Here is a 14,659-nt window from a genome sequence, read left to right on the forward strand (position 1 = left end):
GCCAACTCTCTGTCTAAGTAGTAGTCAGCTAACTCTGTAGTATGAGATTCTACTTGATCAGCTCTCTTGCATCGGGATTTAGTGTATTTCCTCCCTATCTCTGGGACAAAACCCGAACAGGACTTGAGTTTGTCATAGACAAAACCCGAAATGGACTTTGATTTGCCACACTGGGTAACTTTGATAATTGCCTAGACAAATATTTTTACTCAAGAATTTCCTTCTTTTGATCAGATAAATTTTGTCAAGTAATATTTTTTACTAAGAGCCCTTGGAGAAGGAGTGCTTTACTTTTACTTCAACAGTTGTTCTTGTTTCCTATAAAAGAAAGGTGTGTTTCCTAACGTTTGACTCTCCAAAAATGTTATGCTGAAGGATAGTATGATCAATAACTAGGAAAAACCTTCAGTAATCAAAAATACTCTGTTAGTTTTACTCTGCAGAGGAATAATAAAATTTGAGACAAAGGTCCTTTTGTGCAAAGGCATAGAGTAATTGAATAAGGTTCCCAAGAAACTGTAGGGAGAATCTTCACTGTTGAATTTCAGAAAAAGCTTGAAATCAACACTTCATCCTCCTTGGATTAGATGAGGGATGGATCACTTATTCATGTGGTCAATATGATATTTATATATCGTTGATTTGGTATGGTTATTATTTCTTTAGAATGAGTAGCTATTAGTTTCTCCCCCTCAGTGTTTTTACTTATATGTCATATTTATTTCTTTTATTTTAACCTGTGTATCATCTGAATTTGTTATTATGGAAAGGTTATAGAATTTGTATAAATAAATGTGAGGTGTGTTATTGGGTTAGTGGAACCTAGGTGTCTAAGTTTCATAATAGGATAGGATCCTACTGTGCACGCTTGGAGCATTTAAATGGAGACACCAGTTATAGAATTGTCCCTAATATCTGTGTCCTAGTAAGTCTTTATGGTCTTCATGCTTTAGGACAGGGGTGTCAAAGTCCCTCCTCGAGGGCTGCAATCCAGTCGGGTTTTCAGGATTTCCCCAATGAATATGCATGAGATCTATTAGCATACAATGAAAGCAGTGCATGAAAATCCTGAAAACCCGACTAGATTGTGGCCCTCGAGGAGGGACTTTGACACCCCTGCTTTAGGAGCTGAGAGATAAGAGAGCTTGAAAATAGTAGGACTGGATATGTTGACATACATATTCTAACACTTTTACATAGGATAATATTGCCAAATGTGTCTACTCACATTAAAATATCTACTTTTCTTTCAGGAAAATGGCCATTTGGAGGTGGAGGTGAGTTTGACAATTGGGGGTCAATTTATAAAGTGTTTTCCTCATGTAAGTATGTTTTACATATGGAAAAATGGCCATTGTAAAACTGGGTAGATCTACGCACTTATATGACTAAGCAGGTTGATAAAATAACATAAACTTTTTATGAAATTCCTGCATAGGTGTTCAGGGAGAAGATGTTTGGGTAGAGTTTCTGAGGTACATGCAAAAGAGCACTGTTTCTCAACTCGGTCCTGGAGTACCCACTTGCCAGTCTATGTTTTCAGGATACCCCTAATGAATATGCATAAATTTGATTTGCATACACTGTCTCCATTATGTGCAAATTTCTTTCATGTATATTTATTGGGGATATCCTGAAAACCTGCCTGGCAAGGGGGGTACGTCAGGACCGAGCTGAGAAACACTGCAATAGAGTACACAAACCTAAATACACCTGCCGTGGATCAGGTGAAAGTTTTTGCAATAGTATTTGGGCAGCAGTGAGGCTAGTTCTGGGAAACTATTTTATAAAGTTGTATAAGTTTTTTTTTTTTTAATAAACACATTTTTCAACATTTATATGGGTGCCTTCCAATACTGACCCCAAACTTAAGGGTATCAGTTGCAATGACAAATTATGCTTTTTTTCTCATTTACCTTCTGGTGATATGGATACAGGGTGGGATATATTGCATACTTGAAGGTTAAAGGGCAACTTCTACAGCACTTGGAATTTTCCATTGAAAATTAATTTTTGCACTCCTATTGGATACAAAGTCCTGCAGGTAGTATCATAATTATGCAACCCCTTGTTTCCTCCAAATTGTTTTATTTATTTGTTTTTATGTGTTTGATATGGCTTCAAGATCTGGGATCAGCTTGTGCCCAAAAATGTGGCAGAAAATTTCAGAACTTCAACATCCACTCCAAGTGCTTAATCTGCTTGAATATTGATTATAACCCAAGAGAATGAAAGCATTGTTCTTGAATGTTTTCTAGAGCACAAAGGATCACTTAAATTGCCCCTGCAATCATTATGAAGCTGAATAAAGTGTGCTTCATATGTAGAAGGATAAGAAGAAGGTAATCTCTGAGCAGAAAGGTGTGAGTTTTGCTCATATACTGTAAGTTGAAAATCTTCCATGGAATGATCTTTCAACATTTCAGTTGCCCATGAGAACCACCAGATAATATTTAAACTGGTGCATGCTTTCTTTGGAGGTTTCAAAGTTTACAGCACTGTCATCTTCTAAATACCTGTGCAAGTCTGAAAGGGCTTCTCTTGGCTGCTATACTTATGAGTGGAGTGGTGAGTTTTGCCCACTCCTTTTAAATTCATTCTGGGTTGTCTCCTCCTTTCAAATTCAAGTTTCCCTGAACCTCATTTTAGCTACTCAGTTATTTGATCTTGCCAGTGAGACTCTTGACTGCATTTGCACAGTTTACTGATTTCAGTGTCAGTTAGAATCATAAAATAATATTAAATATTGAACTAAGGCCAGTTACTGGGCAGACTTGCACGGTCTGTGTCTGTGTATGGCCGTTTGGTGGAGGATGGGCAGGGGTGGGCTTCAATGGCTGGGAGGGTGTAGATGGGCTGGAGTAAGTCTTAACAGAGATTTCGGCAGGTGGAACCCAAGCATAGTACCGGGTAAAGCTTTGGATTCTTGCCCAGAATTAGCTAAGAAAAAAAAAAAATAATAATAATAATTTAAATTGAATCAGGTTGGGCAGACTGGATGGACCATTCGGGTCTTTATCTGCCGTCATCTACTATGTTACTATGTTACTATGATTTTTGTACTTCTGATTGTGGTGAATTCCATCAACTTCTGTGACCTCACTTGGAGTCATCTGTTTCCTTTTAATTCAAATTGACACTGAGGTACACTGCCATTGGTACATGCCTAAAGTTACCGCTTTGTGGACTGTTTCACTTTCCGTTTTTATTCTCCACATTCTATTTCCTTCACTAGGGTCTTTTTGATGGGTTATATTGTTATTTGGTTGGGTGGCTTTTGGTGCCTTGATTTTGGGTCATAGTTTCTGAGTATTTGGTATATCAGTTGTTTAAATTTGTATGTACTATTAGTAATGAAGTTCTGTGCTTTGTGGTTGAATGAGGGGGGTTCTTCAAATTGTAAATGATGTGTTCTTCAAAGCAGTGGTCCCCAACCCTGTCCTGGAGGACCACCAGGCTAATCGGGTTTTCAGGCTAGCCCTAATGAATATGCATGAGAGAGATCTGCATATAATGGAAGTGGCAGGCATGCAAATCTGCTCCATGCATATTCATTAGGGCTAGCCTGAAAACCCAGGCTAGCCCTAATGGTCCTCCAGTGGTCCTCCAAGACAGGGTTGGGGGACCATTGCATTAAAGGATTCATTAGCAACATTGCAACAGATTTTGGTAGTTACTGACTAGAGCAGACGGAGTGTGTCTCAGCTATTGCATGGCCAGATGTGTAAACATTGTATGGATGCATTCCAAGAACTTGTGGAAGTACACATTTTCTGATTTTGGAAGAGGGAATGAAGGGTTCATTGAGTATGTACTGTACTTGCTGACTGTGATATTGGTGGGCAATAAACTTGCTATTTTGTGTGACTTGTTAGTGGTTGGAGAATATCATGATATCCCCCTAATTCTGGAAAGTTGTATGCACCAATTTCAGACTAGCACAGAAATTTGTGCATGTAACTTATAGAATAAAGTCAGTTGTGCCACTGGGGCTTGCGCACATCTGAGAAGTTGAAAGCTATGCCATTGATAGCAGGGCCTCCAAGATGGAAAAGTTTCAGTGGAGATGTATCATCCATCTGGTCAGCAGCAGATGGGCAGTGTTAGAGGTGGAGGCAATGACGTAGTGAGGGTGAGAGGTTCCTGGGGTGGTGGTGCACATCCTCCGCACTCTTCTGTGCCCCCCCCCCCCACCTCCACATTCTCCTTCCCTGCCCCCTCTTGCTGTGTGCACACCACTTCCTTTCCTCCATACCTCTGTAATGTTCCTAGGGTGAGCAGCAACCCCCAAGCTGCTGTTGTGCCAGCATCAGCTCTTCCTCTGACACCACTTCCTAGGTGCGGGTCCAAGAAATGAAATCAGAGAAAGCCAACGCAATGGAATGTGAGCTTCTCTTGTGTCTGTTGGCTGAGAAGAAGAAAAAGTCAGTTATGTATTTAGGGGCAAGTCCGTGTAGTGCTTTAAAGCAGAACCAGGCAAATTTAAACTTTACGCGCGCCGCCATTGGCAGCCAATGTAGCTGCCGGTAGTAGGGTGTCACGTGGTCAACTTCCTCAGCCCAAAGATCAGTCTGACTGCTGCATTTTGCATCAATTGTAAATGTTGCATATTCTTTTGGGAAATTGCTAAATAAGCGATGTTACAGTAGTCAAGTAGACTTAGTACGAGGGATTGGACTAGGGTTCTGAATGCCGATGTATCGAAGTAAGCTTTAATGGATCTGAGTTTCCAGAGAGTAAAGAATCCCTTTCTGATTAGGAGTCTACCTGGTCTTATCATGGTTAGGCATTGGGACTGACATGATCATTTTTCCTCAGCCCAAATATCAAGCAGACAGCCGTTATTTTGCACTGTTCTCAGTTTTCTCAATAGTTTCTTTGATGCTCCAGATACACTATGTTGCAATAGTCAGTATAGATAATACTAGAGCTTACACCAATAGTCTAAAGCAGTGTTTTTCAACCTTTTTACACTATGGACTGGCTGAAATAAAATAATTATTCTGTGGACCGGCATCGGTCCGTGGACCGGCGGTTGAAGAACACTGGGCTAAGTCATGGGCAGATCTCGCCCATCCACCAAATCTCCACCCCAGACCACACCCCCCCATAATAGTACTAATTGCACCTTGCACGTCCGTGCCTCATCTGGAAGTCTACCCTCTGACGTTGCAGCGTCAGAGAGATGGCTTCCGGTTCAGGCGTAGGATGCCTGTAGGAGCCACTGTCGTGGCTTTTCTGCACTGAATCAGTTAGGAAGAGGGAGCTGGCTTGAAGATAATGCCGCATCGATAGGACGTGGATCGGCGGTTTGAAGAACACTGTTTTGGGCCTGATGCACATGCTGGCCCTGTGGATCGGCAGGAAATTTCTGTGGACTGGCACTGGTCCATGGGCTGGTGTTGAAGAACACTGCCTTAGAGTATTTAGAACCAGCATCCAATTGAAGTTCTAGGTCATCAGCCATCTGGTGAAGAAAAGAAGAGAAAGACAACTGATCTTCCAATGCCTTGCCTCGAGAGGGCTCGATGACCTCGAGGCTTCCTGGGTCAAAGATGAAGCCTCACTGGGGAAATAATCCTCAAAAGAATAAGGAGACTTGGGGGAGGCAATGAAAGCCGCTGAGTCCTCGAGGTGTGGAAAAGGAGACCTTGAACGAGGAGTCGGTGGTGTGAAAGAGCTGAAAGGTGTGGATTGAGGCTTAGATGAAGAAGGGCGCTCTTTGGAAGAAGAGCTATGCCTGGAGGTATGCCTCAAGGAAGGCCTCGATCGGACGACGAGAGTGGTGCTTAGAAGCAGGTCTCAAAGATCGAGAAGACTTTGCCCCGGAGATGGAAGCAGGCATTGCTACCAGTGAATGGAATAGGACTAGAAGCTGTAGATCGAAGCTCAGGAGACTTGATGGAGGAATCTCGAAGCACTCCCAAAGACTCTGCTCCTTGTATGGAGTATGAGGATTCTGTTGAGACACTCGCAAATAATCTACTCCTTGCTTAGAGTGCATAGATGCCAGACCAGACACTCACCAAGACTCTGCTCCCTGCATAGAGTGTGAAGTTTCAGCTTGAGGCATAGATCAACCTCGCGGGAGTCTACAGCTTCGGTCCCATTTTGGTTATGGAACTGAACATATTGCTGTTCTAACATGGTCTGGAAGAAAGCCTGCAAGGATGGATCCGCATCTGAAACCGAACCACCTGCTACGGCTTTAGGCTTCAAAGTGGCTGTGGAAATGTGCTTCGACTTAGAAGTCTTAGAAAGCTTGAGGACCACTGCTGGAACTTTCTGCTGAGATATGTGACCTGAGGATTCAGGGGAAGATACAGCAGGTGTACTCGAGCTGAGAGACGTTTCAAATGAGGAAGGTCTTAAGAAGCTCGAGGTCAGAGTCGTGGAAGCAGGAGGACCCTCAGTAGAAGGTGGAACTGAGGCTGCTTTCGAAGTCGAGGGTGTGACTGAATAGTCCATCCCGAAAAGCTTCTCCAGTAAAATCCGACGACGTTTAAGGGCTCGAGGTTGAAAAGTATCACAGTGCTCACATAACTTCGGTTGATGGTCCGGCCCAAGACACTTGAAGCACCAATAGTGTGGGTCCGTAAGTGAAATAGCACGCTGGCACTGGCTACACTTCTTGAAGCCCGTTGTTGGCAGGGATATAGTAGGAAAAATAGCCATAGCAAACTCGAAGAGCGCAGGCTGCAGCCGAGCGGCCTGACCTGCCAGTTGTACGGAGGAAAAATATAAAGGTTTTTATTTAACAGTAAAGAAAGAAAAGAACACAGCGATTTGAGAAGAAAATAAACACAAAACGCGGTGAGAGAAGGCACGAAGTAACAAAGTTAAATGCAGAGAGTGGAAAACTGAGAACTGAGGAGACTCGCCCTGCGCTGGGCGGGAAGGCACTCGCGCATGTGCGGTGCAGCTGACTCGAAACTTCTAAGTTTCTACAAGCAAGTCTGCTTGTGAGACTGTCCACATCCGGGCTCCGTGGATGACGTCACCCATATGTGAGTTTCCAAGTTTCCAAGTTTATTATATAGTTTGATTAATCGCCTATTCTACATTCTAGGCAATGTACAAAATGGTTAAAAATATCTAAAAACATAGGTAACATATTACATAGACATACAGTGTTTAAAAAAAAAAAAAATTAAATATGTAAATACAATGTCGAAACAACAGGAAAATTATTTAAAGGTTACAATCTGTTTTAAATTTAATATTTAAAGGTAAAAACATTAGGAGGGAAGACAAACATGATAAAAAAGAAATATAAGATAAAGATAGATTAAAGAATCTTTTATTCACTAAAAGCATCATTAAAAAGGAAACTTTTAAGCTTAATCTTGAATTTGTCTAAATTCTTTTCTTCTCTTATATAGAGTGGGAGATCATTCCAAGACTGAGGAGCAGTCACTGAAAAAATAGTATGACGCCTCGTATTAATGACTCTCAGTGAGGGAATGGCCAATAAATGTTGATCCTGTGATCTCAGTGTTCTAGAAGTAGTGTAAGGAATTAAAACTCTAAAGATAAAGGCAGGGGTTTGAAATATTAATGATTTAAAAATGAGTAAACATATTTTAAATAAAATGCGATGTGCAACAGGTAGCCAGTGTGCCTCCTTGAGTAAGGGTGAGACATGATCAACTTTTTTAGCTTTGTGAATTATTTTAATAGAGACGTTCTGAATAATTTGAAGACGTCTGATTTCTTTATGCGGCAAGCCTTTAAATAAGGCGTTACAATAATCAATTTTGGAGATGACTAGAAAATGAATTAGAATATTCAGGGATTTTGCACATAAAAATTTGGCGACGGAACAAATTTGGCGCAGTCTGTAAAAAGTAGATTTAACCACTTGGCTTATATGATCGTGGTATGATAATTTATTGTCGAATAATATTCCTAAGATCCTAATGTTTTGGGTTATCTGCAATGAAATGCCTTTAATAGAAATTGGAATAAGCGGTGTGCTACAGTCCGTCCATGGAAAGAGCATTACTTTGGTTTTATGAATATTTAAGGCTAGTTTATTAGCATCTAGCCAATGATGAATTTGATCCAGTTTGTCATTTATTGCTACTATTTCCTGTGTATTATTGGGATCTATTGGATGTAATAATTGTATATCGTCGGCATAGGCGAATACCAAAAATCCAATGGATTGACATAAAGTCATAAGAGGAGCGTTGAAGATGTTAAATAAAATAGGAGAAAGTATTGATCTTGAGGGATACCATAGGGTAATGAGAAACTGTTTGAGGTCATATTATTAAAGAAGACATTAGAGGAACGGTTGTCAAAATAAGATTTAAACCAGCGCAGTACTTGATCAGTCACACCAACAGACTGAAGCCTATTTATTAAAAGAGTATGGTCGATGGTGTCAAAGGCGAACGAAAGATCAAGAGAAATCAATATGACCGAAGAGTGGTGATCTAAAGTGTGTATATAGGGGCAAAAGATAGAAAAATATTTTTTGATGATAGTAGGAGGAATGGATTCCGAAAAGGATCCTTTAGGGTTAATAGATTTGATGATTGATTCTAGATCTTTAAGGCTAGGAAGATTGAAATGGGAACATTTCGAAGTTAATAATGAATTCCTTTCGTGGTCTAATGTAGTATTGGATTGATGTTTTGATGTAAAATTTTTCCTAATATTTTTGACTTTCTCGACAAAGCAATATGCTAACTCTTGTGCAGTTGGAAGGGGTTTTGAATAATAAGGCAGGTTTTTGGATTGATGATTAATAGATTTAAAAATACTATATAGCATGGAGTATTTTTAGCCTGTATAATTTGTCTAGAATAGTATGCTGATTTTGCTTGAATTATTTTTTCTTTGTAATATGTTGCATGTTCAATTTTGATAAATTGAAATGATTTTTATCTTTCCTCCAAGTTCGTTCCAATGAGCGAAGTTGTTTTTTAATTAAATCCAACTCTGCGTTAAACCATGGATTGGTTTTCTTTCTTGGTGAAATGTATTTTGTTTGAGTTGGAGCTAATTTATCCATTAAGACCTGGGTAGAGTCGTGCCATTTACATATAAGTCATCTAAAGAGAATGATTCTAAGTTCTTAGTCAAGACTAAAGTTTGATATAATTAACTCTGATGATAGTTTACTAAAATCTTTGAATAGGCTTCCTGCTTGTCCTGGGATAATAGTAGGACTGGTTATTCTAAACACTTTTACATAGGATAAAATTGCCAAATGTGTCTGCTCACATTAAAATATCTACTTTTCTTTCAGGAAAATGGTTATTTGAAGGTGGAGGTGAGTTTTGACAATTGGGGGGTTAGCGGGATTCAGAGGTAAAGTTCCTTGACACCTACAGAAAATCAGTTTGATTATCGATGACCTGTCTTTTAGATGTGTTTAAGTTTTGATTATGAGCCCTATATAGTCAAAATTTTTCAGCAAGAATTTTTTTTCCTTCTATAGTATGATATAGCCTATCATTAAAATACAGTGTCTTGTCTTTCCATGTATTTCCCAATCCTCCTATGTACCGAAAGCCTTTTTGACGACATAAGGCTTTGAGCCACCTATTGAAGTTCTCTGTATTTTACACTCTTTCTTCCCCCTTTCCATATATAGATAGTATTTCTGAAAAAGCTACATCCTTTACAAAAGTTCTTAAGCCCTCCCCTAGCTCCCAAAAAGCTTTCTGTACTGCAAGTGGGGAGTTGTTGATCAGGTCATTTGTTTCCAGTGGAGGATGGGAATGGGGATAAATTCTGTCCCCATGTCTGGCTCCACCCTGACTCCTATCCCAAACCAACTGGAGTCAGAACTGATTTTCAGCAGCACTGTGCAGTTAATGGTCATTAAATATCAACAGTTGGCCAGCTCATCATGGTTTTTAACCAGGCAGAACCTATCCTGCCCACTTAAACACACACTGAATATCAACCCCTAAACATTTGAAGAAAATATAAATAAAACTAGAACTATGTTCAAATAAAACTAAAATATGTTTGTTTTTTCCCCAAAGTAGGCTCAGAAACAAAGAAGATTCCGCCACCTCCACCTGGAGTAGATTTTAGTAAGTATGAAATCTGTAAAACAGATGAACTGCCATCCAGGTTTTAGTTTAAAAATAAATTTATATACCGCTGATCTACAATTATTAGCAGTTTACAAAAGGCCAATTATGTCCGTTTTGGTTTTATGCAAGTAACCAATTAGAGGATTGTTCAGCATTATTCACATGAGGAGAACAAATTTCAAAGGCTCCAGGGATTAACCATAGAGTTAGCTCCATATCATTGTATAGCATTTGAAATGTGTGCCAGTTGGAGTGAGTTATTATAGCCATGATGTTTCAAATCACAGCTATGTAAGTGATGATCAGAGAGTATATGGGTGTGGAGGAAATGTCCTGAATTATCCTGTGATTCTTATAAATTGTGATTAAATCAGCTGATATAATGGACAGTGGTAAGAGCTCAGAGAGGAAATGATAATAATGACAGATAACTCCAGAGTTATAGTTATAAAACCAGTATGACCTTAATGTACTACAAAAGTTATTTACAAGCTATACCATGTGTATATTTGAGTGTACACAGTTTCCACAAATTATGCTCAGTATTATGACCGAGTATTTCAGAGTTCACATACAGAGATCCATAAGTCTAGGAAAAAAACAGCAGATATCATCCTTGGATGGATCACAAGGTAGACAATATTCAGCTGTACTATATCTATTTAAAGATAAACTAGATTCATTGTTGCACCAATAAGCAATGCCAAGTCTTAAGTTTAGGGAAAGTTCTAGGAATCCTGCCTACACCAGTCAGAAGTTGCACCAAGGCATTTTGGGTCAGATTCTGTTTATGATGACTATATTTGGAGACAATGTAAGTGACTAGATGTATCAATCATGCGGGTCCAGGAAATAACCTCAGAGAGAGAGCTGAGGTCAGCGCCAGCAGCAGCTTGGAGATGCTATTCATGCCGGCAAAGTTAAAGAAGTACAGGGGGAAGGGACAAGGGGATATCACCTCCATGGGTGTATCCCCCCCTCATTACTCCACTGATAATATCAACATTGTAGACATCTCTAATGTAGGTCAGGATTTACCATACCTACAATGTAGGCGTGATTGTGTTAGAGATACCTACTAATGCCTAACTTTTAAAAACATCACCGATCTGCCACAACTTATGCCTAAAAATATTTAAGACCATGCTCTTTTTAATCATCCAATTATCTATTACATTCAAACTGCTCTGAAGATGGAGTAAAACCACATACCCTCATGGAAGCCCAGATCAGATGTAATTCATGTATCAGCAATGGTGGAAACAAGAGGAAATGAGAGCCGGCTTGGTTAAAAGATAAAGTGAAAGAGACTATTAGAGTCATAAAAAAACATCTTTAAAGAATGGAAAAAAAAGATCAGAATGAAGAAAATAGGAAGAAACAGAAGCACTGGCAAGTTAGATGCAAAGCATTGATAAAGACAGCTAAGAAAGAATATGAAGAGAAACTTGCAAAAGAGGCAAAAATTCTTAGCAATTTTTTTAGGTACATCAGAAGCAGAAAACTTGTTAGGGAATCTGTGGGACCATTGGATGATTAAAGAGAGAAAGGGGCACTGAGGGAGGAAAAGACCATAGCGGAAAGACTGAATGAACTCTTTGCCTAGGCCTTTACGGAAATTGATGTAAGAGATCCATCTGAACTGGAAATGGTTTTCAAGGGTGATGATGTGGAGGAACTGAAAGAGATCTTGATGAATCTGGAAGATGTACTAAGCCAAATCGACAAGTTACAAAGTTATAAATTGTCAGGACCAGATGCTATACATCTCAGGGTATTAAAAGAACTCAAAAATGAAATTGCTGACCTACTGTTAGTGATCTGTAGCCAGTCGCTTAAGTTGTCAGTAATACCTGAAGATTGGAGGGTGGCCAATGTTACGCTGAGTTTTAAAAAGGGCTCCGGGGGAGATCTGGGAAATTAGAGACCGGTAAGCTTTACTTCGGTGCTGGGCCAAATGGAAGAAATGATTATAAAAATAAAATTGTGGAACACGCAGACAAACATGATTTAATGAGACGGAGTCAGCATGGGTTTAGCCGAGGGAGATCTTGCTTCACAAAATTGCTTGATTTTTTTGAAGTTGTGAATAAACATGTGGATTAAGGTGAGCCGGTTGATATAGTGTATCTAGATTTTCAGAAAGCTTTTGATATAGTTCCTCACGAGAGGCTGCTGAGAAAATTAAAGTGTCATGGGATAGGTGTCAAAGTTAAGTTGAGGATTAGGAATTGGTTATTAGATAGAAAACAGATGGAAGGGTTAAATGGTAATTTTTCTCAATGGAGTAGAGTAAACAGTGTAGTGCCGCAGGGGTCTAAACTGGGATTGCTGCTATTTAACTTATTTATAAATGACCTGGAAATTGGAATGACGAGTGAGGTGACTAAATTTGCAGATGAAACTAAACTATTCAAAGTTGTTAAAACGCATGCGGATTGTGAAAAATTGCAGGCGGACCTTAGGAAATTGGAAGACTGGGCGTCCAAATGGCAGATGAAATTTAATGTGAACAAATGCAAAGTGATGCACATTGGGAAGAATAACCTGAATCACAGTTAACAGATGCTAGGGTTCACCTTGGGGATTAGCGCCCAAGAAAAGGATATGGGTGTCAACGTAGACAATACAATGAAATCTTTTACTCAATGTGTGGCAGCAGCCAAAAAAGCAAATACAAAGCAAGGAATTATTAATAAATGGATGGTTAACAAGACTAAGAATGTTATAATGCTCCTGTACTGCTCCATGTGGTGTCAGGTCAAAAGCGCGCCGGGACAAAGGCGCGCGTAGACAACTGAGCGCAGCGCGGAGGCGCGCACTGCACAAAATTACTGTTTTTATGGCTCCGAAGGGGGGGCGTGGGGGAACACCCCCACTTTACTTAATAGAGATCGCGCTGCGTTGTGGGGGCATTGTGGGGGATGTGGGGGGTTGTAACCCCCCACATTTTACTGAAAACTTCACTTTTTCCTTGTTTTTAGGGGAAAAGTTAAGTTTACAGTAAAATGTGGAGGGTTACAACCCCCCAAACCCCCCACAACGCCGCCGCGATCTCTATTAAGTAAACTGGGGGGCTCCCCAACAAAACCCCCCGTCGGAGCCCCTAAAAACTGTAATTTTCTTCGGCACGCGCCTCCGTCTTGCGCTCAGTTGTCGGCGCGCGCCTTTGTTTTTCGCCGAGCTGTCTATGAACCGCTCCATGGTGTGACCTCATCTGGAGTATTTCGTTCAATTCAGTTCTCCTTATCTCAAAAAAGATATAGTGGCACTAGAAAAGGTTCAAAGAAGAGCAATCAAGATGGTAAGGGGATGGAACTCCTCTTGTATGAGGAAAGACTAAAATGGTTAGGGCTCTTCAGCTTGGAAAAGAGATGTCTGAGGGGAGATATGATTGAAGTGTACAAAATCCTGAGTGAAGTAGAATGGGTAGAGGTGGATTGTTTTTTCACTCCGTCAAAAATTTCAAAGACTAGGGGGAGACTCAATGAAATTAGAGGGAAATACTTTTAAAACCAATAGGAGGACATTTTTTTCACTCAGAGAATAGTTAAGCTCTGGAATGCATTGCCAGAGGATGTGGTAAGAGCAGATAGTGTAGCTGGTTTTAAGAAAGGTTTGGACAATTTCCTGAAGGAAAAGTCCATAATCGGTTATTGAGAGAGACACGGGGGAAGCCACTGCTTGCCTTTTATTGTTAGCATGGAATATTGCTATACCTTGGGTTTTGGCCAGGTACTAGTGACCTGGATTGGCAAACTGAGAACAGGCTTCTGGGCTTGATGGACCATTGGTCTGTCCCAGTAAGGCTATTCTTTTTTTTTTAAATTCTTTATTCATTTTCAAAACTTACAATAAGTGTGATAAAATGTCCAAATAAATTAACAATATCTATATCACTTAATAATCATCAATGGTAACCGTGATAAATACTTAACTCCCCCCCTTTACCTATCAAATAATCAATACTTATACAATACATAACTATGAAATTCCCCCCCCTTCCCTCACAATTGAACTTGTAAATTTAAGGGAAAAGAAAATTTCATCTAATCAGTACAATACTTTGTTAAAGTCTCCCAAATATCTTGAAATTTCTTGAAACTACCCCGCTGTATTGCCAGAAATCTCTCCATTTTATATATATGACATAAGGAATTCCATCAAAAATTATAATTTAATCTACTCCAATTTTTCCAATTATACATAATTTGTTGAATGGCAATACCAGTCATTATGAATAATAATTTGTTATTGTTCGTAGAAATCTGACTTTTTGCTCTCATTGCCATACCAAACAACACAGTATCATATGATAATGCCACTGGGTTATCTAATAAACAATTAATTTGGTCCCAAATTGATTTCCAGAAATTCATAATAAATGGACAATAAAACAATAAATGATTTAAAGTCCCTGCTTCGAGATAACAGTGCCAACATCTATTAGACTTAGAGCTATCCAATTTTTGTAACCGAACAGGGGTTCATAACGCTCTATGTAACAGAAAAAACCTAGTTTGTCTCATAGATGCTGACACTGTACATCTCATCCTCCAAGACCAAATTCGTGGCCGTTGAGATGCAGTAATTTGATGCTT

The 14,659-nt window shown here is 39.6% G+C and overlaps 1 protein-coding gene across 1 annotated transcript in view; it reads left to right on the forward strand.

The window, feature by feature from the left end:
* The window catches only part of LOC117368880, a 499,867-nt gene that overhangs the window by 276,284 nt on the left and 208,924 nt on the right, over positions 1–14,659 (forward strand). The window contains exons 31-33 of the mRNA XM_033962624.1: positions 1,254–1,277; positions 9,260–9,283; positions 10,005–10,055. Coding sequence (XP_033818515.1) covers positions 1,254–1,277; positions 9,260–9,283; positions 10,005–10,055 — 99 coding nt within the window. The remainder of the gene's footprint in view (positions 1–1,253; positions 1,278–9,259; positions 9,284–10,004; positions 10,056–14,659) is intronic.

Source organism: Geotrypetes seraphini, chromosome 11 (genome assembly GCF_902459505.1).
Source record: "Geotrypetes seraphini chromosome 11, aGeoSer1.1, whole genome shotgun sequence".
Taxonomy (NCBI): Eukaryota; Metazoa; Chordata; class Amphibia; order Gymnophiona; family Dermophiidae; genus Geotrypetes; species Geotrypetes seraphini.